This window comes from Pan troglodytes, chromosome 4, assembly GCF_028858775.2.
Source record: "Pan troglodytes isolate AG18354 chromosome 4, NHGRI_mPanTro3-v2.0_pri, whole genome shotgun sequence".
In the NCBI taxonomy this organism is placed as follows: domain Eukaryota; kingdom Metazoa; phylum Chordata; class Mammalia; order Primates; family Hominidae; genus Pan; species Pan troglodytes.
Window position 1 is genome coordinate 165,537,996 of NC_072402.2, and position 26,704 is coordinate 165,564,699.

General features: G+C 40.2%; 1 protein-coding gene across 20 annotated transcripts in view; it reads left to right on the forward strand.

Annotated features, from left to right (window-relative positions):
* The window catches only part of TENM2 (teneurin transmembrane protein 2), a 3,953,434-nt gene that overhangs the window by 3,555,006 nt on the left and 371,724 nt on the right, over nt 1–26,704 (forward strand). For 19 of the 20 annotated variants that reach the window (XM_054685270.2, XM_054685273.2, XM_054685274.2 and 16 more), the window contains one exon: nt 10,413–10,622. The exons of the other annotated variant lie outside the window; for it this stretch is intronic. In XM_054685270.2, coding sequence (XP_054541245.1) covers nt 10,413–10,622 — 210 coding nt within the window. The remainder of the gene's footprint in view (nt 1–10,412; nt 10,623–26,704) is intronic. 20 annotated transcript variants of the gene reach the window in all.

The window sequence follows — 26,704 nt, forward strand, 5'->3', positions numbered from 1 at the left end:
GGATTTTGCCATGTTGCCCAGGCCAGTTTCAAACTCCTAGACTCAAGTGATCCTCCTGCCTTGGCCTCCCAAAGTGCTGGGATTGCAATCGTGAGCCAGCATGCCCAGCCTGGAATCAAATTTTATACAACCGTTGCGTTCTAAAGTCTGAAAATTAACCAAAAAATGTGGTCGCGCTACCATGCCTGAAAATCCCTTGCTTCTCTTGGAGACTGACATGTTGTCACTTAATAAATCTAACAGCCAGTTTTTCCTCCAAGGAGCACCAAGTGAAGTAGTGGCTTAATATTCTAGGCCACTTGGTTAAGGAAAAAAACATACATTTAAATTCAGAATCAACTCTTCTTAGCAAGATACTTACACACTGAGAGAGACACCCAAAACCTAAGACAACAGCCATAGCAGCCAACAGTGAAGTGAATGCCATGAGTAGTTGATATACATCCATACATGTTGGTGGAGTAAATTGTTATAATCAACCAATCATGGTGCTATTTATTATGTACAGGCTCTGTACTGGGTGCTAGGATACAAAGATGTGTATAGTGTACAATCTGTACCCAAAGTCACTCATAGTCTCAAGAATCAGCCAGACATTTAGGCAAGTACATAGGCTAACATGTAACAAAAGCAATGATGAAAGTATGTCCTGGGTACCAGTGAGTGTGGTGATCAGAAAAGACTTCTAAGGAAGGTTGTTCTTGAGATGAGTCTTTAGAGGGTCTTCCAAAGGTCTCTAGAAGGTGTTTGCCAGCTGGGCATGGTGGCTTACGCCTGTAATCCCAGGACTTTGGGAGACCGAGGCAGGCGGCTCACCTGAGGTCAGGAGTTCGAGACCAGCCTGGCCAACATAGTGAAACTTCATCTCTACTAAAATACAAAAATTATCTGAATGTGGTGGTGCATGCCTATAATCCTAGCTACTCAGGAGGCTGAGGCAGGAGAGTCTCTTGAACCCATGAAGCAGAGGCTGCAGTGAGCCAAGATGGCACCACTGCACTCCAGCCTGGGTGACACAGTAAGACTCCATCTCAAAAAAAAAAAAAAAAGTATTTGCCAACAAAGAGAGAGCACCTTCCATGCACGGAGAGAGATATGAGAAGAGAATGATTCATATTCAAAAGGACAGTTGTTTCGGCGTGTTTAGAGCATAGGGAAGGAGGGAGTCTGGCACAAGATAACATAGAGTTTAAACTATACTATAGGCAATGGAAAGCCTTGGGAAAGTTGAGAGAAGGAACATGACCTGAGCAAATGTGTGCATTCAGAAAGATGTTAGCTTTTGTATGAAGGGAAGGAACACAGTGAAGGAAACCAGTAAAGGGAAAGGTAGAACAATAGTCTAGACTATGCTGTCCAACATGGTAGCCACTAGCCGGATGTGGCTATCTAAATGTCACTAAAACTTAATACAATTAAAAATTCAGTTTTTCAGTTGTGCTAGCCACATCTCAAGTGTCCAATAGCCACATGTATTAAACACTAGGGATGTAGAACACGCCCATCATCACAATAAGTTCTGCTGGACAGCGTCAATCTGGACAACTACACATGACCAACATAATGTTTTTCCCTTTGAGAGGATCTGGGAGATGTAATTAAGCTGCATGTGTCAAGCAATTAGAACTTTCTGGTGAGAAGGTATTTGAGGATCCATTGCCTTTTGGAAAACAGGTGTGTCACTGCAGGTAAGGTGAGTTTGTGTCTTTGCAAGAGGAAGCTGCAAAGAAGCACTGCATTTCACCTCATGAAGATGAAAGGGCTAGCATTAGAAAATTACAGAAATTATTTTAAAAACAGACCCTACTCTCCATCTATAGCCTCATCTATATTTGACACCTTCTGAAGTGCAATGCTGCCAGGGAGATGTGATATATAAATATGCATGTTGTTGGTGAGATATAGAAACGACACCCAAATGCATAGGGTCTCAAACTGTGAAGATAGTTCATGCTTGAGCTCCTCCTGCAAGAGGCCCTTTAACTGGGGCGGGTCCAACAGCATGCCACCCTTCCAATAAATTATGCATAAGAACTTGTTCACAATTGGGATAGTTTTGCCAGGGCCATCTGAAAACGATTTGTTTTCAAGAAAATGCTTAACTGGGCTTTCGTGGGTTCAGTGAAGTGTGAGTGAAGAGGGCAATTAGGTCTTCCACAGTAAAAATAAAAACTTTAAGCGAGATGATGTGGAATAGAACAAACCCAGTCAGGCTGATATCGTCTCATTGAGAAGACATAAGAGATCATAATGAAAATTCCTCAGGTGAGGTTGAATAACCTAAAACTGAGGTGGAACATTCTCTGAATCTCCTGCCTCCATAAAGGCCACCCAACCCTCTCTTGTCAAACAGATCTCTCTCGCCTCTGGGGAAAAGCATGCTGTAACTTCCCCCAGTGACAATTAGACTTGCTTTGAGGAAATTTTGCCTCTTTCTGACTTAAATTCCCCAATGGTAGGTTAAGTTTGTTTTCTTGCTGTTTTCTTGGGTAGGGGAAGAAGGCTGACTGAATCAAATGTTTTACTTCTAATATCTGCCCAATGCTTATAAACTGGAAAAAAGAGCAACTTAAAAATTGATCACGTAACATAAAGTATACTTATCTAAAGCCATCACACGTAGTAATACAGGATTTCTCAACCTCAATACTATCGATATTTGGGGCTGAATAATTCTGTGTTGTGGGAAGTTGTCCTGTGCATTATAGGATGTTTAGCAGCACCCCTGTCCCTACCCACCAGAAGCCAGTAGCACCCCAACCAAAAAGTTCCCACACATTGCCAAATCTCCCCTAGGGAGCAGGATTGCCCCAGTGGAGAATGACTGAGCTAGTCTAACATTAGTACTAAATATAGCCTGCTATCAGAAATATAGAAGGTAGGTTAATAGATTTATATAAATACATAATATGATATACATACAAAATATAAATATTAGAAGTAAAATATAAATACATAATATATATCTGTATTTAAATTTTAAGATGCTGACCAGGTGCAGTGGCTCACGCCTGTAATCCCAGCACTTTGAGAGGCTAAGGTGGGCGGATCACCTGAGGTCAGGAGTTCTAGACCAGCCTGCAACATGGTGAAACCCCATCTCTACTAAAAATCCAAATATTAGCCTGGCGTGATGGCGCGTGCCTGTAATCCCAGCTACTCAGGAGGCTGAGGCATGAGAATTACTTGAACCTACGAGGCAGAGGTTGCAGTAGCCAAGACTGTACCACTGTACTCCAGCCTGAGTGACAGAGTGAGATTCTGTCTAAAAAAAAAAAAAAAAAAAAAAAAAAATTCAGATGCTATATTTGTTAGGGGTCATTTTGCATTCTGCAATAATGATTGATACTACAGTCTCCCTACCTATGGTACAGTCATGTATACACAGCAGGTGCTTGTGAACCAGCTGGAACCAGTAAGCTGAAAGTCTCATTATTTCCATCTGGGTCCCTTGTCCCTACTGTCTGTCAAACACTGTTCTATGGGCTCTACATATAACATCTCCACTCTTCACAACAACATGTAGAGTAGCTGTTAATATCATCAGAGAGGCTCAGAGAGGTGAACTGAGTTGCTCAAAGTCCCAAATAATAGAGTAAGTGGAAGGGCTCAGTCTGCTGGACTCTGAATTCTGTGTTCTCTCCATTCCTCCCTTGGGCTTTGGAGGAAGATAAAACTGGATGGGTTACAAAGTTGGGGATGAATTACACAGCACAGAGATAGAAATAAGGCAGGTATGAAGGAAGAAATAAACATTCGTAAAAGACAATTACGTATTACATCTGTTGGAGCCCAGGGTTTTATTTGGAGCAGGGTAGAAAATGAGAATGGGTTGGGTTTCCTTAATGAAACCAACTCATAGGTGAATTTGAGTGTAAGGTGACTCTAGGTTGAGGAATAGCCCATTGTAGTTTATGGCAATATGCAAACCTGAGTTCAAATCTTGATTCTTACCTTTGGGTATGTTATTCACATCCCAGAGTCTCTATACTTGTTGAACAACTGACAGTGTGGGTGATAAGTGTGGAAGGGGCATAAGCAAAATCACTGAGGCTGGTGTTCAGCACATCAAATAGGCTAAACAGATAGATGTGCTCTGCCTTAACCCACTTTTCCAGTGGTGGTGAATGCGATGAGATGGAGACAGAGAGTCTAGCCGGCATTGTTATGAGGGCACCTCGCAGCTTCTGCACTAGTAGGCCTGGCTGCCATGCCCCAGTGCTCCCTCAAAGCCCATGGTGAAGCCTTGATGAAGAATATCTTGTCACACAGCCCTCTGAAAGCTGCACATGCAGAACTACACAGACCTTGAAAAACCCGATGCACTTTCCTGAAAAATATTCTTATGGTCTTAATGGCAAGGAGAACCACGTTAAAAAAAAATCATTAAATGCAAACAAAAGGAGAGCAATATCTCAGGTATTGAAAATATTTTTATTTGCATAGAAATAATGTAAATTTTTCTCACTTTTTGACATCTTCAAAAATAGGGGCTTCACAAACCCCCAAGAGTTAGAGAAAAGTGGATACTTTAGTCAAGCATCTGAATAAATAGCAGGTATTAGGAAACATCATTAGGACAACTGTTTAAATCCTCTTGCTTAAATGTAAGTCCTTTTGCAATACTTAACTTTAACACAAAAGCCATGTTTTTACTAAGTTCTTGAAGTCACAGAGGATTTTAAAGTTTTGACTCAAGTTCTTTTTTCTCTCCTTACAAATTATTTTTTTCTGTGTGAGTGGGACACCATGGTTATTTCCAGGAAGAACCTTGTTTCTGCCCAGGATTAATTACCTCCTCTGGGATGACTTCTATTGTGCATTCCAGAAAAGGACTCATGAGTTTGGGATTCACATCTTATTCATTTGTTAGCACTTTTGTCTAATGTGGAACACAGTAAAATGAAATACTCAAGGCTTGGGCTTTGGAGTCAGATGACTGGGGTTCAAATCCCAGCTGTGCTCCCTGCTAACAGCATGATGTTAGGAAAGTCAGTTCAACTAAGCCTCAGTTTCCTTACCTGTAAATGGGGAAGACAGTCTTACTAAGTTCAGAGAAAAGTAGTGAATGTTAAAAGAATGTGTATACATATATATATGTGTGTGTGTGTGTATATATATATGTATATATATATACACACACATATATAGTTATATATATTACTAGAATACTTAGTACTTAGCTCAGTTCTTGAAATAAAGCAAGATCATATATATATATATATATATATATATATATATATATATGTGGTAATGAGGTCATTGAACTTATTTTGAATACAATTATTCCTAGTACTTTTTTTGTTACTGTTATCTGAGCATGTCTCTTTGCTTCATCAAATATCCTGACATCTCATTGCTACATAAATCACTTATGCATTGCCTACACAGAACATTCTAATATCTGCTTGCCATTAATCTGTTGAATAAAAAAGAACCCATTGTTTTAAGTGAATTTTGGGAATTGATCTGCAACATACCCTCTGTCATAAATTAGTGAATATATTAAAAAGGGTTGGGCAGAGCAGCAATTTCACTAATAATATTTGCTGCTTTGGGGATGGAGAGGAGATTGTAGTCCTTTGGTCTTGGGGAATTAAGTCAGGATCCAAATCAACTTAAAGAGCAAAATGGTTCTGTAATTAAGACAATGGGAGTGAGAGCACTATGGTTTCAACCACAGATTGTGTAGGCTAAGGTTTTCAGGTATGACTGAAATGGGTGATGAGTGAGGACCTGGAGCATGGCTGTCAAATAAGCACTGTGATCTGCTACCTCTCCCCACTCCACGTCCATGAAATTTCTAATTGATTATTTCATTGTTTCCTGCCAAATCCAGGGCTTCCTCACAGTCCTTCTCAACACAGCATTCCACACAGCCACTACCAATCTATCAGAGTTAGCACAAAACTGGCTATCGGTACTTTAATCAGGAAAAAAAAAAATTCATGAGTTCAAACTATCACTAAATTGTATTCATTAGGAAACAGATAAATTAGAAAAAGTTGGATTAGTCCCCATATTTAAGGTCATGGTTAATCCAATCACACAGATAATTAGTTTGACTTTGATTTACATGGGGATCTCGAAAACACGTACACACACCCACACATACACAAGAACATATGAGTTTAATAAAAGACATATTGCTGCCTTTGCCTGTTTCCTTTCATTTTTTAACAGATCAGTTGAACCTGGTTTTCTGTCCATTTGCTGAATACTCATTCAAAATGGAACTTTCAACATAGTTGGAGAGTCAAGGGGCTTCAGCAGTACATAAAGTGGGAAGAAGGTGAATGTCTATCACCTGGTTACCTGCCCATGCCACACTGAGCATTTCTGTAAGAAATCAAAATTTATAAAGTGAGCCTGTAGAAGTTTCAGTTTTCTCCCCTGTACTTTGGAACCTGTTTGTGTCTGTACAGATGGTCTCTGTCAGTTGGAATAGTCAGGGGGGAAAATGTAGCATAAGTGAACAAAATTAGCAAATGACATAGCAAACAGAAAACAGCATACCAGGGCTGGCATGATGGTTCACGCCTGTAATTCCAGCACTTTGGGAGGCTGAGGCAGGTGGAGGCTTGAGCTCAGGAGTTCGAGACCAGCCTGGGCAACATAGTGAAACTCCTTCTATACAAAAAATACAAAAATTAACCAGGCATAGTGGCTTGCATCTGTAATCCCAGCTACTTGTGGGGACTGAGGTGAGGTGGAGGTTGCAGTGAGCCGAGATCATGCCACTGTGCTCCAGCGTGAGCAACAAGCAAGACCATGTCAAAAAAGAAAAAAAGAAAGAGAAAGAAAGAAAGAAAGAGAAAGAAAGAGAAAGAAAGAAAAGAAAAGAAAAGGAAGGAAGGAAAAGAAAGAAGGAAAGAAAGGAAGAAAGAAAGAGAAATAAAGAGAGAGAAAGAAATAAAGAAAGGAAAGGAAAGGAAAGAAAGAAAGAAAGAAAGAAAGAAAGAAAGAAAGAAAGAAAGAAAGAAAGAAAGAAAGAAAGAAAGAAAGAAAGAAAGAGTATACCATTTGCTGGGGGCAGATCTAGGGACTGAGAAATTTCCCAAGTAATGGTAGGTACCAGTAAGCAGAGTTGAAGGAGCTCCCAAAACATGGGCTTAACGTGGGCAGAAAAATCACAGGAATCAGACAATTCTGTGATGCGTATTCTCAATACACTGTAGTAACCCCAATGCTTTCATTGTGTTATGACTGCTCTTCTATTGTCTGTATTTGTATAAATTAAACAGCAGCTCTGTCTGTACTATATGAAATGAATTCATGCTGAACAAAATTTCAAAAAGTTCATGTAAAGAATGATTTCACAGCAACTATCATATCAGGCTCCTGGAAAATTGCACTTGAACTTCAGTTCCACCTCAGTCACTCAAAGGAATTTAAAAATTGGCTTCCAGCCATCCTTGTTCTTCAACATGCAGTTTCAGATATGCCTCAATAACACAAACTTTAAAGCCTATTGATTGTGAGTTAAAAATCTGTTCCTACCAGAGCCTCGCTGCTAAGTGGACGTCAACACTGACTTCACTGTGCCTTGGTCAGGATTCCTCTGAGTTCAGGAGCCTTTAAGAAGGCAGAGGGTAACACTGCTATGAAGGAGCCACTTTGAACTTTATAACAAAATTACAAGAAAAACTTTGAACTCTGTCGGATGATAGCGGCTGTAAATGGTTATTCAAAGAAATGTTTCTTATTTGAAATCTGGAGTCCCTTGGGATTGGGAGATGGGAACGCAGAAACATGATCTGCTGTAGATCACTCTCCTTCTTTTATGTCACTTCTTCCCTTTTTTTTCTCACCATTCTGTTTAGGCAAGCATCATGTAAATGGTTAGAGGGTGAACTTTGAAATAGTTAAACCCAAGTTTGAATCCTGGCCTCTGCTGCTTAACTATCTGTGCGGTTTAACCTCTCTGGGTTTCAGTTTCCTCATGTATAAAATGGGAATGTGTTATTTCATTTTATGGGAATATATAATAATTCTAACCTCAAGGGACTGTTTTGAGGATTAAATTAGATAATACATATAAAGGAACTAGCACAGCGAGTGGCAGATAGTTATTGTGTAAGAAACATCAGCAGTTAAATTACTAATTATAATGATAGTTATTTTTGTTAGAAGGAGACCTGGGATGAGGGAGGTATTGATTAAACATTAGCACTGATTCTGATGAAACTCCAACGTGTTCAGTGTACCTTTTCCAGAACACCCAGCAAGAAAGTCATGCCTTATATGAATCCCAAACAGCCATGAATGAATGGAGTTTTTCAAGTCAAACTCCATTTATCAACTGGTCAATTTCAGGAATGATTTGTCTCCATTTCTATTCTGTTACTGTGCAGGAGCCCCTAACATTTAAGCTTTAAGAGTATCTCATCTCCTATCTCTGCCACCCCCATCCTCAAAGGGTAATGGGCCAGTGGTTTGATGCCTCTGCTGCTGTTCATCCTGTTTTGTCTCACCAGAAGCCACTTTCTTCCTCTTTGGACGTTTGCTCAGGTATCACCTTTCCCAGGAATCCTTATTTGACTCTAAACCCCAACTCCTACCTGGCCAGGCTGAAACAAGTGTCTCTTTTCTCTGCCCCCACAGCACCATGTCATTACATGCCGCTATTCTGCTTTTTATCATGTGGCACTGAAATGACATATTTACCTGTCTGTCTCCCACTAGACTATAAGCTCTCTGAGGGCAGGGGTGGTGTCTTACTTATTTTTGTATCAATGTCTAGCGAAGTGCAGATGCATTTTATTGAACCAAATGAACCCATAAATAGCATTAAATTCACTGAATAATGAATCAGAAAATACAATTATAAAAGCGACAATAAAAATGGACATTGATTTGAGGTGTCTGCTGATGTCTCTACATCAGCAGTACATCTAAAAGCAGGAACACACATTTCTTCTGTCTCAGGTACTTCTTACTTGCATTGCAACACTCACCTTGTCCTCAAGTTTGCTTTCTCAATGTTCTGTCCTTCCTTCCACACCCCCAGATTTAGGACATATGCCATGGGTTGCTTCTCTTGGCTCATTTTCCTGAACTTCCCAAATGAGCAAACCAGCAGGCAAGCAACTACAAAGGCCCCAAGATGGAAGGATGAAGCAGCCAAAAGTATAGGTGGTGATTGTCCTCACCCAGCAATTTGGCTGCCAGGAGCTCCCTGCCATGTGAAGGAGAGGATGCAGCAGCCTCTGTGTGGGAGGACAACTTCTTGACCCAAGGGCCGCTCCATGTCACTGAGCACCTTCTGCCGGACTGGCTGCTCCTCCTCAAGGCTAGAGAGTCTGTGCTTTTCTTTGTCTGAAAACCACAGTTATGGTGTCCCAAAAACCACATAATGAAGAGGGTGGGGACACTGGCCAACTCTTTGGGATGCCAATGCATCACCCTTTCCATCACTCTTCCACTTCTACCTCAAACTAATGAGTCTAGTTTTAGAGTACCTTATTTTTGGTCATTCTTCAGCAGATGCTATTCTTTAGGAAGGCATTGGTGATGCAGGGGGTGAATAAAATAAATAAGATGCCTGCATTCAAAGAGTAGTAAGGGCCATGAAGAAATGTAAGCAGAGTAGTTGCCTAGAGCAGGCAGATGGGCAAATTTCAAGAAGACAAACATGGAAGGGTTGATTGAAGAGAAGAAGTGAGATTGTGAATGTTGGCAAGGTGTTGTAGTTGGGGGTTGGGGGTGGTGTCCTGCATGGAGGGGACAGGAAGTGTGAAGACTCTGAAGGTGGAATGGCTTGGTGTGTTCAAACAACAGAAATAAAGATGACCATATTGGCTAGAGAATAAGGGGCCACGTGGAAAGTCGTAAGTGTTACTATGAGAGTGAGGTAGGAGAGGCAGCTATGGGCTGGAGTACTCAAGACAGGTAGGTCATCATAAGGAGTTTGGGTTTCCTTCTGCAAGCACTGGGAAGTCATTGGAGAGTGCTAAGCGGGCGAATGATACAATCTGATTCCTCACCTTAAAATTTCATTCTGGCTGCTGTGGAGGTAGGACTGGGACAATGGGGAGTAGATGGATTATGTGGCAAGAATGGAAGCAGTGAGACCAGCAAGGAGGTAGCTCAGAGAGAGATAATGAGGACTTAGATTAGGACTGTAGCAGAGGAGGTAAAAGAAACTGGATGGTTGCTAGACTGATTCCATTTGAGCTGTGTACATGGATATTTCTGCTCATGTCCTTTTTCTGAAATATGCAACTACCTAAAATATGAATTTAGACTTTTGGAGAAACATCAAACCACTCTTTTAAAAAAGCACATCTGGAGCAGTTCATTTCTTTTTTTCTTTTTAATACTTATATTGTGAGCTGGTTTCAATGTAACTTTCTTGGGGTGCTCTCATGACACTCATTGCTGACCTTTGACCCCTCTGTCCTCTTTCCCAGGTCGTCCCATTCCACCTACATCCTCGCCTAGTCTCCTCCCATCTGCTCAGCTGCCTAGCTCCCATAATCCTCCACCAGTTAGCTGCCAGATGCCATTGCTAGACAGCAACACCTCCCATCAAATCATGGACACCAACCCTGATGAGGAATTCTCCCCCAATTCATACCTGCTCAGAGCATGCTCAGGGCCCCAGCAAGCCTCCAGCAGTGGTAAGGAAACTCCGTGGTGTCTGAATGTGTGGTGTTTCGTGAGTGACATTCTTGATTCTCCACCAAAATGACAATGCTGAAACAAGGGCTGGGGGAAGGTGGTGTGGGGAGCATCAAGGTGAAATGCATTTGTCGTTTTGTGGCATGGTATTTTCAAGATACATCTGTAGAAGGTTGAAGTTACTTAAGAGGTTTTGCTTATCTTAACAGGATTTGGGCCTCCTTCAGTGGAAGGCATTTGCCCATTGCTGCATGTGTGAGCATGCTGGTCTCAAAGGTGAAGTGCAGAGAGACACTGGCATATTGAATTTTGTATTACTACGGTTCTGGTCATAGCTGAGTGACCCTGGACACCCTCACAGGCCCAATTTGTGTGTATCTCAGATCCCTGGTTTGTTTTTTGTTTTGTTGTTGTTGTTTGTTTGTTTGTTTGTTTGTTTTGGCTTTTAACTTCTATTCCTTGCTTGTTTAGATGATTTTGAAATTACAATGTGTTCCATTGACATCAATACTGAATGTCTTGCCAAGTCTGAAGTGTTTGGGGGGTGACCTCTCCTGTAACCCTTTGCTTGTGACCTCACTAGAATTTGACAAGTTGGTGGTGTGGTACTATGGTAAATACTGCCTCTAAATCCATAGTTCTTGTTTTGGTTTTCTCATTCATGGAACAGGGAAACTGGACCCAAGATCCTGTCCCACTTTTGAAGATTTTGTGGCCACTGTCTTAGCTCCCAATCTCTGAATCTTGGGTGGAATTGCCCTGGGCCCAGCGATAATCATGCCTTATTTTGATTTCTCCTGTTGGTGTTATGTTCCTGTGAACATCTGAACGTAGGAATGGGCAATAACTAGAGTTTAAGTGTCCATGGCCCAGGGAGAGACATTTGCAAAAATTAATTACTCCTGACCTAAAGGCTTGGGAGTTATCTTCTGAACTGGTCACTCATGAGGTTAATTAGCATATCCCATCCAAAGCAATACAGAGCTTTCCATGCCGAGAGTGGATCTTGATGAGATTGTGTTTAGGCTCCATCCAGGAGTATATGCCACCCACCACTGGCCTCAACCTCTACAATTAGAGAGGACCTCCCAAATACATTTAAGATGACTCATTCTGGAAATGGAATGATGGACTGCTACTTAGGATGGCCCATGCCCTTCTTCATAGCCAGGCCTGATATATTTAGTAAACTCATATTCTTTTTCAAAAAAAATTACCTAATCAAATCTCTCATCAAATGAGCAATCCATTGTTGATATTATGAAGGCCTTTAATCTACCATAAATCTTTATTAGAACTCATCAGAGCTTCTAGTTTGAGAGAAATGTGATTATGGCACTCTTAAAATGACATTACATCATTGGGGTGATTGGTTTATCATTTGGAGAAGAGACATCAATCATAACTAGCATAACCACACAGTAAATGAATTCAACCTTTCTACCGCGGAACAATGACACTGTAATTGCTCAAAATCAGGCTTAAAATGAAATCGGAAAATGCTCTTTCTTCAAATATGATGTTAACTTAATGGAATATATTATGAAAAATCATGTTTGAGGAAATTCTATATAATTAAAAATATGTGGAAATATATTCCCTTTTTACTTTCATCAGAACCTGATTTTAGCTACAGAGCCCTTTTTTTGCTGCAGAGATTATGTTGCATTTAATTGAACTACCTTCGCTTATGTTTTGCTGCTTTTTATTTCATACTATGTAATCGTGATGAATATTGTATTATGAAGGACAAGAGGCTTTTGAAATGAGGTGCACCTGCTGATAGCTTTTTAAAAACAGACAATTATTAGGAATAAAATGAGCTTTTAAAAACTATATCCTTTTATGCATATATGGATACCCAGGCAATGATGATTTCCATAAGAGAGGTCAGTTCATATCTTGAGGCCATCTGGAATGTTTTCTTAGCAATAATGCAGTATGTGATTTCCTTTCTTTTGGACAGTGTATCAGATTGAAACTTGTTGATAGGGTATTTATGTCAGCTTTAGGCCTAATCAAGACCTCATTTTGGTGGACACAACAGATCTGTGTGTTCAGAGTCAAACTTATCCATTTTTCATCACTCACACCAATTTGTTCAGCTCACTTAAGACTGATAGCAATTTAAGCTTTAGTAACAGGAGAAAATGCCACAGAAAATTTAAGGGTCCATTTTCATCCCAAACAGGAGCTGTGCTGATATGATTTCTTCAACTGAGGGAGTGAAGGCCCAATTGTGCAATACCCTTGTTTTCAGCAGGTACTTATTATCAGAGAGTTTGTTAAAGCTCCGGTCAACAGGCAGTCATTAGAAATTCTGGACTCTGGCTTAGCTAAAATGAGAGCAAATCGAGTTCGAGTATGCGTGTGCTCACGTCTGTGTTTGTGTGTGTGTGTATGTGTGTGTGTTTCTTGTGGAATGGGTTTAAGGTCCAGGGCAAATTGGGGATTCTATCAAGATCTGAATGCAGTTGTCATGAATTTAAATTTGACATAAAGGATTGAAAATAGAGTTTGACACGGAAGATGCAAAGTGCAGAGCTATGTCTGAGTGTTTTGAACTGAGTCTGATGAAAGGGGCTGAATTTTTCAGGAGGTGTCACAGCACAAACAAAGTGGCCTTGTGTTTGGGTGTGTTGTGTTTAGTTGGTTAATTACACAGAATTTTTAAAATTCGTCTCTTGGCAATAACCCTGTGTTCTGAGAATCTGGTACTACTTTGGTCTTTGTCTCTTTCTTAGGTGAAATAAAACGCTTTCCAACACATCAGCCCATACACGACAGTAAAACATTATTTCCTGCTCTCCTCTTATAGTTGCTGTTATTATTTGATGTTGGTGAAGCCCATCATTAGGAGGGTCACAGTACACAATTCCTTCCCAAGGAGCACCTGTTCTATAGAAACAAATGGGACATAAACTACAGGAACTAAAATGTTTTTCCCCAACATGAAAAACTCCTCAAAGCAACAACAAAGCTTCACCTTTATGGCTTGAGTGTCATTATTTTCTATGACAGTAGTGCATTCTTTAGTGGATGGTACTAAAACCTTGCCACCTTTGGAGTCAAATTGCTCTAACCCTCAATCTATGCCAATCAAGCAGATACCCAGGTACAGTTAGTGAGATGTTTACAGGAGTGGTGTTTCTCTCCCCCTTAAGCATTTTCTTTCAAATAGCTGAGCTCCAGCGAGTGGCGCATTCTGTGTTCTGACCTTCTGCCAGAGCGGGTTGCTCCAGATATGTTTCTTGTATACAGAAGCATAATTTCAAATCCTATGGAATAACTCATCTGGAAAAAAAATCTAGATCCCAGCAGCAGCATAATGGGGGCCCCTGCAGATGGAAGAATGAGACTACCTTCCAAATCAGAATAGGGTTTGCAGTTTGCTCTCAGCATATGATGCAGAAAATATACAGGCAACCACATTATCTTCTAAAAACACTGGCTTTCCTCTACCTGTGAAACATTGAGGATTTTTTTAAAGTTTAAATAAAGGGGCTTTGAACACTCATTAGTAGCATCAAACTATACACATAAGAAATGTAGTAACCAAGATGCCCTAGCTAGGACATCTTGGTAGATCTTATGTGGCAAAAGAGCTGTCCCAGTCAGAGAGTCTCTGTTTGTAACTGAGCACATGAAGGGTGCCCTAACCCTTTTTAAAGAGCAATGCCTTAGTTAATTCTAAATGAAAATAGTATATCAAAATCAGCAGGCTTTGGGGTTGCCTAGGATCAATAAGTTGCCTGTCTAATTTATCTGGCATCATAAAACAAATGAGATTCATTCATTCATTCCTTTTTTGCACCTCCCTCATAATATGTAACAGCTTATAAAAATCGTTACTTTTTTTTTTTTTTTTGAGACAAAGTCTTGATGATCCAGGCTGGAGTGGCGTGATCTTGGCTCACTGCAACCTCCACCCCCCAGGTTCAAGTGATTCTCATGCCTCAGCCTCCCTAGTAGCTGGGATTACAGGTGCACACCACCATACCTGGCTAATTTTTGTATTTTTAGTAGAAATGGGGTTTCACCGTGTTGGCCAGGCTGGTCTCGAACTCCTGGCCTCAAATGACCCACCCACCTCAGCCTCCCAAAGTGCTAGGATTATAAGTATGAGCCATCACCCCCGGCCAACAATTGTTAAAAAAAATTTTTTTTAAGCTATAATTAGATGATACAATAAAGGTAAAGGAAAAACTTAGGGGAGAAAGTATACATATATGCTCAAATGTATAAAGTCCTATTCCATTATTTAAGATAGAGAACTTGATTTTAAGCTTCCTAGCAACCAAAGCAAAAAGGGAAACATAGGGAAAAGAAGATGCATAACACCCCATGAGATAAAAGCAAATCAGTCATTTCAGGGAAATTCTGTGAATCCTCACAATGAGGCCAGAAAGAAGTTTGTCATAAAGGAGCTCACGTGTGTATCCAGATGACTGGATTCTTAGTAACATCGTATAATACATATGCTAATTTCCTGTCAAAATTCCTTGTAACCTCCCTTAAATAAGACATAGAGCGCACTTTCCATGTAAAAACAATTCTACAAATGTCCAATATTTGCACAGTCCAAGGGCAAAACTTGACTTGATCAATAGACAAACCTTAGTTCTTCTAAAGGACCATGTAAATTGCATGCCCTATAGGCAATAGACCTCAAATGTCATTGCTCATAACTGAATTTTTATGGGAATTAGCAGACTTTGAGATTAAAGTCACCATTCAGGACCTGAAAAGCAGATGTTCTGTGTTACATATTTGTCCTGACAGCCTCATAGAGGTTAGAATTGACATCCTCTCATGAAAACTTCAGGACAGCCTCACTCATCTGGCCCCTAATATCCATCCATGGAGATGGATTTGGGATGAGGAAGAAGTCAATATTTTTAACTTAATGAAACTTCTTCTCCTTATATATCTTAGGTTTTAGAAAGAAATTTTTCTCTGAGATATTGTAAATTTTCTTGCATCCCTAAGCAGATTATGCACATTGTAATTTAATTTAATTTAGGATTCCCTGAATAGCTCACAGCAGTTATTATGCACATTGATGATTGTACAGTGCTGATAATACTATCTTGCTCTTTTTTACAAAAGTCATTGTACATCCTGTGGTTGTTTATCCCACTTCTCCTAATGTTCTGCATTGTAACTTCTTATTGTGCTCTTTATCAGCTTTTCTTCCTCCTCCCAGCTTCACTCCATTCTTCAGGGACCTCCACTGCAGTTTCTCTGGTGACAGATTCATAGTAGACACTCTGTAAGTATTTGTTAAATAAATGAATGAGTGTCTATAGTAACCACTTTTATTTTTCACTCTTGATTTTGGGGTCAGGATATCACGTGCAAACATCATTCACTTTCCCAAGTTGGATTTGTACTGCACATAAGCCACTTTGACTCCAGGTTCTTCCCCAAGTCCCTTGGATGTCTGGTTCAGACATTCAGAGCTACCTGCAGCTCCTTCCTGGCATCCAGGCAGAGGTTTGGTTCCAGCTGCCTCTCCTCTGGACAGGTTCTTGGCCCACTGGGTAGTACAGGCTAAGTCCAGCATGTTATCTTTGCTGTGGAGGTCACAGAAACAGCCATCCCTCTTGCCCCAAATGCAGAGCCACACAGGACTTGGGCTATCAGCTCATGGCCCTTTTTCTCCCTCAACACTAGTTAGTATGCTAAGTACTTTACAAGACTTTCTTCATGTACTGGTATTTAGTCCCTGCCACCTCCCAATTCATGAAGGATTATCATCATACCCATTTTCTAGATGACAAAACCATGGCACAAAGAGGTTAAGTAATGTATGAAAGTCACAAAGCTGGAAAGTGAAGGATTTCGGCTTCAACCTTAACCTTCCTAATTGCAGAGACTTTTCTCCTCGTTCCTGTGTTAACTGTTAACCTCAGAATATTTGTTTGGCTGATTGAGATATACAACAGACAGTGAAAGCATTGTATTAAAGGGCATGGGGTACAATTTTTTAAAGATTTCTTAAAACGAAATACAGCATCACAAAATACCCTTTACGCCCACTGTTTGGCAAACACACATATCCCCAGACACTTCCCCTGGAGATTCTGATTCCCTAAGCTCAGGAGGGGCTAAGGAACTCTGCGTTTACCATTCCCTTCAGGTGAAGCATGTGCTCTGACAAGTCTTGGAACCATTAATGTAGTGGGAAGCTCTAAAGTGAAAGTTTGAAAACTTGAGTTTTCTTCACACTGCTCCTGATTCACAGCATGATTTTTGTCAAGTCATTCAATCATTGTATTAGTCTGTTCTCACACTGCTATGAAGAAACACCTGACACTGGGTAATTTATAAAGGGAAGAAGTTTAATTGACTCACAGTTCTGCATGGCTGGGAAGTCCTAAGGAAACGTACAATCATGGCGGAAGGTGAAGGGGAAGAACAGCACCTTCTTCACAAAGCAGCAGGAAGGAGAAGTGCAAACAGGGGTAATGCCAGATGCCTATAAAACCATCAGATCTCATGAGACTCACTATCATGAGAACAGCATGGGGGAAACTGCCCTGTGATCCAATTACCTCCACCTAGTACCACCCTTGACATGTGGGGATTATGGGAATTACAATTCAAGATGAGATTTTGAGTGGGAACACAGCCAAACCATATCAATCATCATGAACCTCAGTTTCACTATCTGATTAGATTGAGCATTGGCTTAAAAGGCCTCTAAGCTTTCCTCTTGTTCTAGTATTCTGTCTCTGTAAGTTCCTTGCATCTGGCTGGACCAAGCTGTCCCAATGTTAGAGGCTCCCCAACTCCTCCTCTGTATAGTGTAGATTTCATCCCAATATCTGGGACATTGTCAAAACTAAGGCCTACACAGTCATGCAAAGCAGATCCTTGTAACTTACATGCAAAAGTTGAGAAGAGTGGTTTTGGGATGCTATAACACTTGGCTGAAAATGTTGATGGCAATCCCATCAAGGAGAGAAAGTACAGCTCCACCAACACAAACCTGGGCTCCCAAAGACCCTCACCCTGGCCTCCTAAACAAGGTCTCCCACCTCAATAATTGAGAACAAATAGTCCTCAGGACTCTCTCGGCATTGTTAACTTGCCTAGCAATGTAGCAAATAGAGATCAGACTTTTCCTTCTTTTCCTTTGTGCCTTCTTGAAACAGACAAATACTGCACATGTGCACGTGTGTGCACACGCACACACACACACACGTAAATGTGTAGTTTGTAGGTCCAGCAATTTCCAGCCCAACTAGGGTCAGGACCACTCTTCTGCACCATGGTGCAAATGAGCACACAATCAAGATGGACAGGTAATTCCTTTGGAGATGCACAGCATGGAAGTGACAGACGGCAGAGAACTGCTCTTTCTCAGCAAATAATCTTGGTATTGACAAAATTCTCAGGGTCGATAGGCATTGTGTACATTCTACCTCTCCATTTCTGTCCCTGGCTTCTTGGTACATATAAAAAGATGTCCTAGGCAAGCCCAGAGACTGGGAACTACAAGTGATATCTTAACAGTTTCGTGCCCTAGTAATTTTTACCCAGAACTTCAGCTTCTCGCAAATTCCCTTAAAGAGTACATTCAATTCTAACTAGCTTCCTGCATAATATTCAATAGTAATTTTTAAAAGTATCCCCAGTACCTTGTTAGAGATGTCTCAATTCTTGGGTTGAATCAAAGGATTTCATTATTTTAGCAGTGGGCAGTTTCAACAGAAATTATAGCCCCAGCCCTGGGTACATCTCTTGGACCCATACCCAAAATAATCATGAAGAGTGTGGACTCTGATGTCCATACTACATACATTCAAATGATAGCTCAGCCACTTTCTAACACTATAATCTTGAGCAACTTACTTAATCTGTATCTCAGTATTTTTGTCTGTAAAACAATAATAAGCATCTACAAGTCCTAAAGCTGTTATAAACATTTAAATGACATTCTGATACATCTAAATACCATTAAAAGAGGCTTAGACAATTGAAGCAATGATTGGGTTTGAGAGTACTTGCTTCCTAATTTAATAAACAATGTTCTATTGTGGGCAAATATATATAACATGAAATTTACCATTTATACCATTTTTAAGTGTAGAGTTCTATGGCTTTAAGTATGTTCACATTGTTATGCAACCATCACCACCATCCACCTCTAAAACATATTCATCTTCCTCAACAGAAACTCTATACCCATTAAACACTAACTCCCTTTCCCTCAGCCCCTGGCAACCACTGTTTTATTTCTGTCTCTATGAATTTGTGTCTAGGTACCTCATATCAATGGAATCACACAGTACTTGTCCTTTTGTGATGGATTTATTTCACTTAGCATAATGTCTTCAAGTTTCATCCATGTTGTAGCATGTAATTCTACAGGACAGAATTTTCTTCCTTTTAAAGCTGAAAACTATTCAATTTTCCTTATATACCACATTTTGTTTATTCACTCCTCCCTTACTAGACACTTCGGTGGTTTCTACCTTTTGTCTATTGTGAATAATTCTGCTAGGAATATTGGTGTACAAATAATTGTTTGAGCACCTGCTTTGACCTCTTTTGGATGTATAACCAAAAGTGGAATCACTGAATCATACAGTAATTCTATACTTAATTTTTTAAAGATTTGACATGCTGTTTTGTACAGTGTCTGTACCACTGTACATTCCCACCAGCAATACACAAGGGCTCCAATCACTCTACATCTTCTCCAATACTTGTTACCTTCTGTGTTTTTGATAATAGCTATCCTATTGGTGTGAAATGGTATTTCTTCATGGTTTTGATTTGCATTTCTCTAATGATTAGTTCTTTTCATGTGCTTACTGCCTGTTTTTATATCTTCTTTGAAGAAATGTCTATTCAAGTCCTTTGCCTAATTTTTAATCAGATCATTTGTTTTTTGTTGATATTGTTGAGTTGTAGGAATTCTTTATATATTCTGGATACCAATTGCTTATCAGATAGGTGATTTGCAAATATTTTATCCTATCGCATAGGTTGTCTTTTCATTCTTTGATGGTGTCCTTTGATGTGTAAAAGTTTTTAATCTTGGTGTGGTCCAGTATATCTATTTTTACTTTTGTTGTCTATGCTTTTGGTGTCATGCAACAAATACTGTTAAAGGCTTATTCTATGGCAGCCATTGTTCTAAATCTTTACAAATGGTAATTCATTTAATCCTCACCACTGAGAAAGTGAAAAGCAGCTCTTGATTCTGGGAACAGACCCGACAATAACATCTAGGCTTAGGTGCATTAGGAGCTGGCTTGTCACTCACAACTAGGTTGTAGTGTTCTCCTACTGAATATAAACAATCTTACAGAACCCGAGCACGAGGCCACTCCATGGCTGTGGTGACATGAAATAAGATGACAAGAAGACCACACCATGATCTTGCCCCAATACAGACAAAACCAAAGTCACTGTCCAAACAACAAAAATACAAAACACCCTTCTCTCTAGGCTGAAATGGGTGATTACTGGTTTTTTGTTTTGTTTTTGAGATGGAGTCTCGCTCTGTTGGCCAGGCTAGAGTGCAATGGCATGGTCTTGGCTCACTGCAACCTCCATCTCCCAGGCTCAAGTAATTCTCCTGCCTCAGCCTCATGAGTAGCTGGGATTACAGGTATGTGCCACCACGCCCAGCTAATTTTTGCATTTGTAGTAGAGACTGTTTTCACCATGTTGGACAGGCTGGCCTCAAACTCCTGACCTCAGGTGATCCACTCGCCTCGGCCTCCCAAAGTGCTGGGATTACAGGCATGAGCCACTACACCCAGCCCACAAGCCCTTTCTAACATTCTTACTGAAGCTCCCTTCTGGCTCCCCTTGTGTGTCTTCTCCCTCATAGCAATGAGTTAATCAACTGTGTTTGGCCACAGTGTGCTCCTGCCTGGTGGTGTTTTGGCTAGAGGACATGGACACCATTAAGCTGTGAATTGGGATTATTATCCCTGTTGTACAGGTGGGAAAACTGTGGCACAGTGAGGTTAAGTAATTTGCCATAGGATACATAGTTATTAAGCAGTACAAGAACTTGACCCAGAGAAACTGGTCTCCAGAGTGATATGTAGAAATTTAAGTGAATTTTTAAAAGACAATTCCAGAAAAAAAAATATATATTCAAGAAATAAAATGTAGTCATCATTTACCGCATGGCCCAGCTCTGAATAGCATTTACATGGACACAGTAATGTAAACATTGAATAATGACTTAGCTATTAAATCAGAAGGATGAGAGGATATGTGGGCTGGGCAGGTAGAGGAAAAAGCCAAGACCTGCATCTTTCATAGTAAGAAGTTACAAGATAATGCAAGAAGTTACTAAATAAAATGGAAAATGCAAGAAATAGCAGCAAAGCATGTTATTTATAGAACTGGAGATAAACACCAAAATAATTAGCTATAAAAAGGTAAATGTGGTTGCTGCTGGGAAGGAAGAAATTGGCGGTGATAGAAGAAGATTGCTATTTTTGAACTGAACGTTATGGAACGATTTAATTCTTTAAACCATGTGCACTTTTTTCTTCTGATGAAAAGAAAACATTTACATGAGATTGGGCAGGCAAAACACTTAATACAATGTTAAAACCCCAAAATAGTAGCTGTTTACTTCTCTCAAATATATTTTATTCAACAAGTATGTATTGATCAGGGCCGATGTGTTTGAAATGACATCAGGTGCTGTGAACCTCAGTAGTTAGGCATTGGAGCACTTGCGTCAAACCCACAGATTGGTCTGTATCTGCCTCTGTTGATTAGGGAGCCCTGTGGAGTTGTTGGGGGTTTAGCTCTTTTTCCCAACACAGCTTAGGATGGCATGAGAACAGAGAAGATATCATGACTATTATTCCTCCTCATTTCTAATCCAGTGTCCATCTAAGCACAGGTACCATCATTTCCTCAGAGCTTTCCCAACCAACACTGCCCAACTAGAACTTTCCTTTTTCAGAATTACAGAACAGCTTTATAGTCTGCCTTATTCAATTTAGCACCTCATTGCATTCTGATTTGTAATATTCTCTTGGCATTTCATGCATGTAAGTCACTTGTGTCAACATTAAATTGTCACCACTTAAAGACAAGGGTCATTTCTTTGGTCTTTTTGTGTCCCTTAGCACATAGTGCAGGTAGAGATACGCTCAAGAGCTAGATCCTTATTGATCTACCTTAAGAAGGACAATGTTAAGAGTGGGGCAACAAAAAGGTGGCAGCAGCCCCCACCCAGTCCTTCAGATTTGGGCCTGTTGACTGCAGGTCACTGTAACATTTTTAGATCTGAGACCATCTGTGATTGTGGATGTGATCACATTTAGAAAGAACAGAAAAAATACCATAGGGCATGATGAGAAAAGAAGTGTGTTTGTCTAACCTGCGTCTTCCTTGGGAAGGACAGAGAGATGTGAATCCAAAATAACAGTTCTTTCTTCATTTGTTTAGTAGCTGCTGTCCTGAGTTGATGTTGCCTTGGAAATAGTTGCTTCCATTGATGAATGTTTTGTAGGGTACAGCTACAATCCTAGGGAATGCATGGGCTTAGTGTATGGATTCATTTGCTGGAGCTGCCCTAACAAAGTACCACGAACTAGGTGGCTGAAAACAACTGAATATTATTCTGTCACAGTTCTAGAGGCTACAAGTTCCAAACCACGCTCCTTCCAAATGCCCTAGGGAAGAGTCCTTCCTTGCCTCTTCTAGCTTGTGGTAGCTGCCAGCAACCCTTAGCATTCTTTGGTTGTGGCAGCATAACTCCAATCCCTGCCTCCACCTTCTAATGGCCCTCTTCTCCCTGCGTGTGTCCATGTGTCTGTAGGTCTCTAACTCTCTCTCCTTATAGGGATACCAATTATTGAATTTAGGGCTCGTCATAATTGTGGATAGATTTATTTGAATTAAGTCTGCAAATAACTTCACAAAATCCAAATAAGGTCACATTCCCAGCTATCAAGAGTCAGGACTTTATATCTTTTGGGGAAACACAATTCAGCCCACAACAGAATCCAGTTGAATACTCAGCAGGATAGAGCAACTAGAAATAGCTCCCTATGTCTTCTCTATTATTGAACCTACCATGCTCATTGACTGCATTCACCATTAGATTTAAGTTCTTTGAAGGCAAGCACCCTATTTCCCTTGTGTCTCATTTCATTCTATGCATTTAGCTACCACTGAGCCTGGCACATAGCAGATGCTCAATAAATATTAGGTGAATTAACAAATAGTGCATGCAGTCAAAGGATGGAGGAAAGGTATGCAGAGGGTATTTGCAATATCCAAAGAATGGTCCAAAAAAAAAAAGTGGAGGCAGACCCTTTCTCACATGCTGGCTCCCTCTATCTGCAGTAGGAGAGACAGAGAATGAAGAAGGCATTTCTGGATGATGGCATAGTGCAACATGAATGGCAAAGAAAGCCAGAAGCAAACAGAGAAAACCAATGTAGTTAATATTTAAACTCTAGAATCCAAATAAACTAGTTAAACATAGAAAAACTGTTTTGTGTGGTGCTTTAAAATTCTAGCGCAGGCCTTTCCTTTGATTCCCCCAGGGCCAATACCAGCTCTCTCTTTTGTCATTTCCATCAGATCTTTTGTTTTACGATTTCTGTTGCTTATTATCCTTATTCCTTTCTGTGTTTGTAAAGCCAAAGATAAGGGGGCACATGCATTCTTGATACTGAAGCATTTAGGCGGTTATCACTTAAATTAATGTTTTCTGCTAGAGTTATATTTTAGTGGAAAACAGTAATTGTTTCTAAGACAGCATCTTGGAGTTGAACCAATTCTATCAGTGAACACTCAACCATGGGAAGCTAACAATAAAATGCAGTGATCAATCGTTCTTCTTTTCTCTCTTCCACTCCAAAGGCAGACTTTATATCTCTTTGCTTTAAAAAACAAAACAAAACAAACAAAAAAAAAACACACAAAAACAAAAAAACTAAACTGATGATAGAGCACCTTTTTAACACTTCAGCAGAACAGTTTCTCCATAGAAAATGACCCCCAAATTTATCTTTATTGCGACTTCCCACCCCTCACCCTCACTTAGAATTTACAAAGATGCCTTTGCTTAAGTTATAACCTTGCAAACCTCTGCTTTTGAATTGTGTTGATGTCCACTGTGGATGGAGGGCTGTGGGACAGGACTATCTTCCTGCATGCCAGCTCCCCGAATAATTCCACGATGCAATTGGTGGCATTCACACTTGACTAGGATCGCATTTCAATCTGTTCCATCTGATTGGATACCGTGTTTTCTTCCCGTCTGTGGTAATGGAGCACTCGTTCCCAGTTCCCAAGGTTATTTTCATCTCAATGACCTTTTGCATCTCCCTGGGGAGCCTGACCATTACCCACCCCCCTTTCACTCTGTCTGCTTAGAATATTGCTTTACATGTCGCTCTTTCTGTAGTAACCACTGTCTTTGATACATTCCTATCAGCGATTTTGTCCCTGAGGGAGCAGTGATCTTTACCAGTTTGTGACTCTCCCTCTTTCTCTGTGGGTTCTTCTCATGGTCTTACAGTTCAGTTCAAGCAATTTGCTTTTAAAGATGAAAAGAGATAGGCTGGGACACCACCTGTTTACGACATTAGGATGCTGGGTTTCTGATTTCTTTTGCTAACCTGCGTGCCTTCTCGTGAAGACTGAAAAGTGGTTAGAATATAAAAGATGGAGGATCTGTTGTGAAAATAATTCACAGGGAGGGGAAAAGTCATATTACACTAGGCATACTTGGCCTTTTCTGCCGCTCTTTATTGATCTCAAATTGCTGAAAGGGTTCAGAAGATAAAAAGAATCTGTGAAACAAAGAAAGGATACCATGGTGAAGAAAGAAACGGCCCTGATATGGTGGCAGCCAGAGAATCCGCCTGACTCCTAATTCTACCCAAAACTCACGGTGTCCCCTGGGCAGACCCTTCTCCTCTTGGGCCCTCTGTTTTGTCTTTTGTAGTGTTAGGAGGCTTTGAGTCAGATGTTTTGAAAGTTCTTTTCCAACTTTCAAATATCATGATTCTAGGAAAAGACTGAGAACTAGGCACGACACATTATTCCACTTCCAATGATGTGCTGAGTCGCCGAATCTGTCCCCTCTCTTTAAAAACACACAGAAACAACTTTTTCCTCCCAAAGGGAGGAAACTAAAGCTGTTGCCCCTTTCTGGATTGGTGATGATAATGATATTAAATAATAATCATCATCACTTATGTTTGTGTAATATTTTCTATTTCAAGGAACAAGATCATGTCCTTTCCTTTAGGTTGCAAACGTCTGACCCTTGGTCAAAGGAGCTTGCAAGCCAATTTGATTTGTCCTGCTTGGTATTATTTTTAAAATTATGCTTTATTTAGGTGACAATGTTGAAAAACCAAGAGATGTACATAAACATTCATAATTCTATCTTTCCTGAAATAATAACATGCCTAGTAGTACCTACCTGCATTATGTCATGGCCACAAATCACTAGAGTCCGGTAGAGACTGCCCATTTGAGATCAGGCATGATCTTTTAATTTATTCATGTATGAGATTTGCATGGCCTTTGTAGCATTTGGATCTTCAATCTCAGTTATCTAGCTTGTTGGCATCAATGATGATGATAATGATGATGATGATGATGATGTTACCACTGCTAATGTCATTAACAATAATCTCCATCTCCACGTTGGCACACCATCTTTACTTTTAGGAAACACTATCATGTGTATTACCTATTTAAATCCCCACTACAACCATCTGGTGAGGAAGATGTAGAAGGTATTATTATCTCTACTTAACAGATAATCCATTTGAGGGATAAAAATTTCAAGTGACTTACCAGTGGACCATATTTAGTCTAATGATCTCAAACTTTCCACTATCAAGGTCTTTTTAAATTTTCTTAATGTACTCTATGTTTTGTAGGACTTGGTCTACCTATTCACATGTATTTTTAAAAAATAGGTTGTTTACTTATTTTGTGTTACATGAAGATATATAGATAGATAGGTACCTCTAACCTCTACTCTCAATGATGTATTTGTTTACCAAGTACAGTTGTAACTGCTAATAGACAAATTTTGTGGTTCCTTTGCACAATTACTCTCCTTTTTGTTTGTTTCTTTGTTTGAGACAGAGTCTCCCTCTGTCACACAGGCTGGAGTGCAGTGATGCAACCTCCACTCACTGCAGCCTCAGCCTTCCCAGTTGAAGTGATTCTCCTGCCTCAGCCTCCTGATTACAATTACTCTTCATTTCAGTGTTTTCCTAGCTGGACTTCTTAACAAGTACATACAATTAGGAGGAAGGAAAGCTTAAGTGGGCCATGAAAAGGTCAGGTGAGTTTTAGGGATCCTGGACCCAATATCCTTATTACATAGCTGGGGCTTATGCTGACCCACTAAGGTCAGTGCTAAGGGAGTTAGAAGCAGAATACAAACTCAAGTTTTTGTTACTGTTTTTATGTTTGACACGGGAGTATACAGCATGGGAGATCACCTCACCTCTGGCTCTGAGGTTGGTACTCAGAAGCTGTGGACTGTCAGCATATTTTGATTAAACACCTATCATGTGTCCACCATGTCACAGGTGCTGGGCATTGCCTGGGTCTGAAGATCTATCATCACATCTGATCCAGGTCCTTGGCTTCCTTCTGGCATTCTGTTTGACACTGATGAGTTCTGAGACCTTGCTGGCCTTGACTTGCCCACTTCCTCACAGCAGCACAGGCTCAGCATGAGATCCTCTTTTCCAGAATAACCCAGAGATTTCCTGGACTTGATTGAGTTGTAGCTTGCTTTGGAAAAGATTCCAACTTTTACAAAGTGAAATTTCCTATGCTAAGCAAACTCTATTTATATTTTATTGTATTCTGTTGTCAGATGCCGCAAGTACTTGAAAGGAGCTTGTGATATAACATATTCTTGATTGTAATATAGCATTGTAAGCACATTATGGACTGAATTACAACATTTCATGAGAAGAAAAGAGAAGTGCTACATTAAACGTACACATTATTCATAAAGCTTCTAATTCCAGGAAAATTAAACTTGAAAAAATTATTTTCCAGAATGGATGATCTATAGCACATAGGTTCTTAT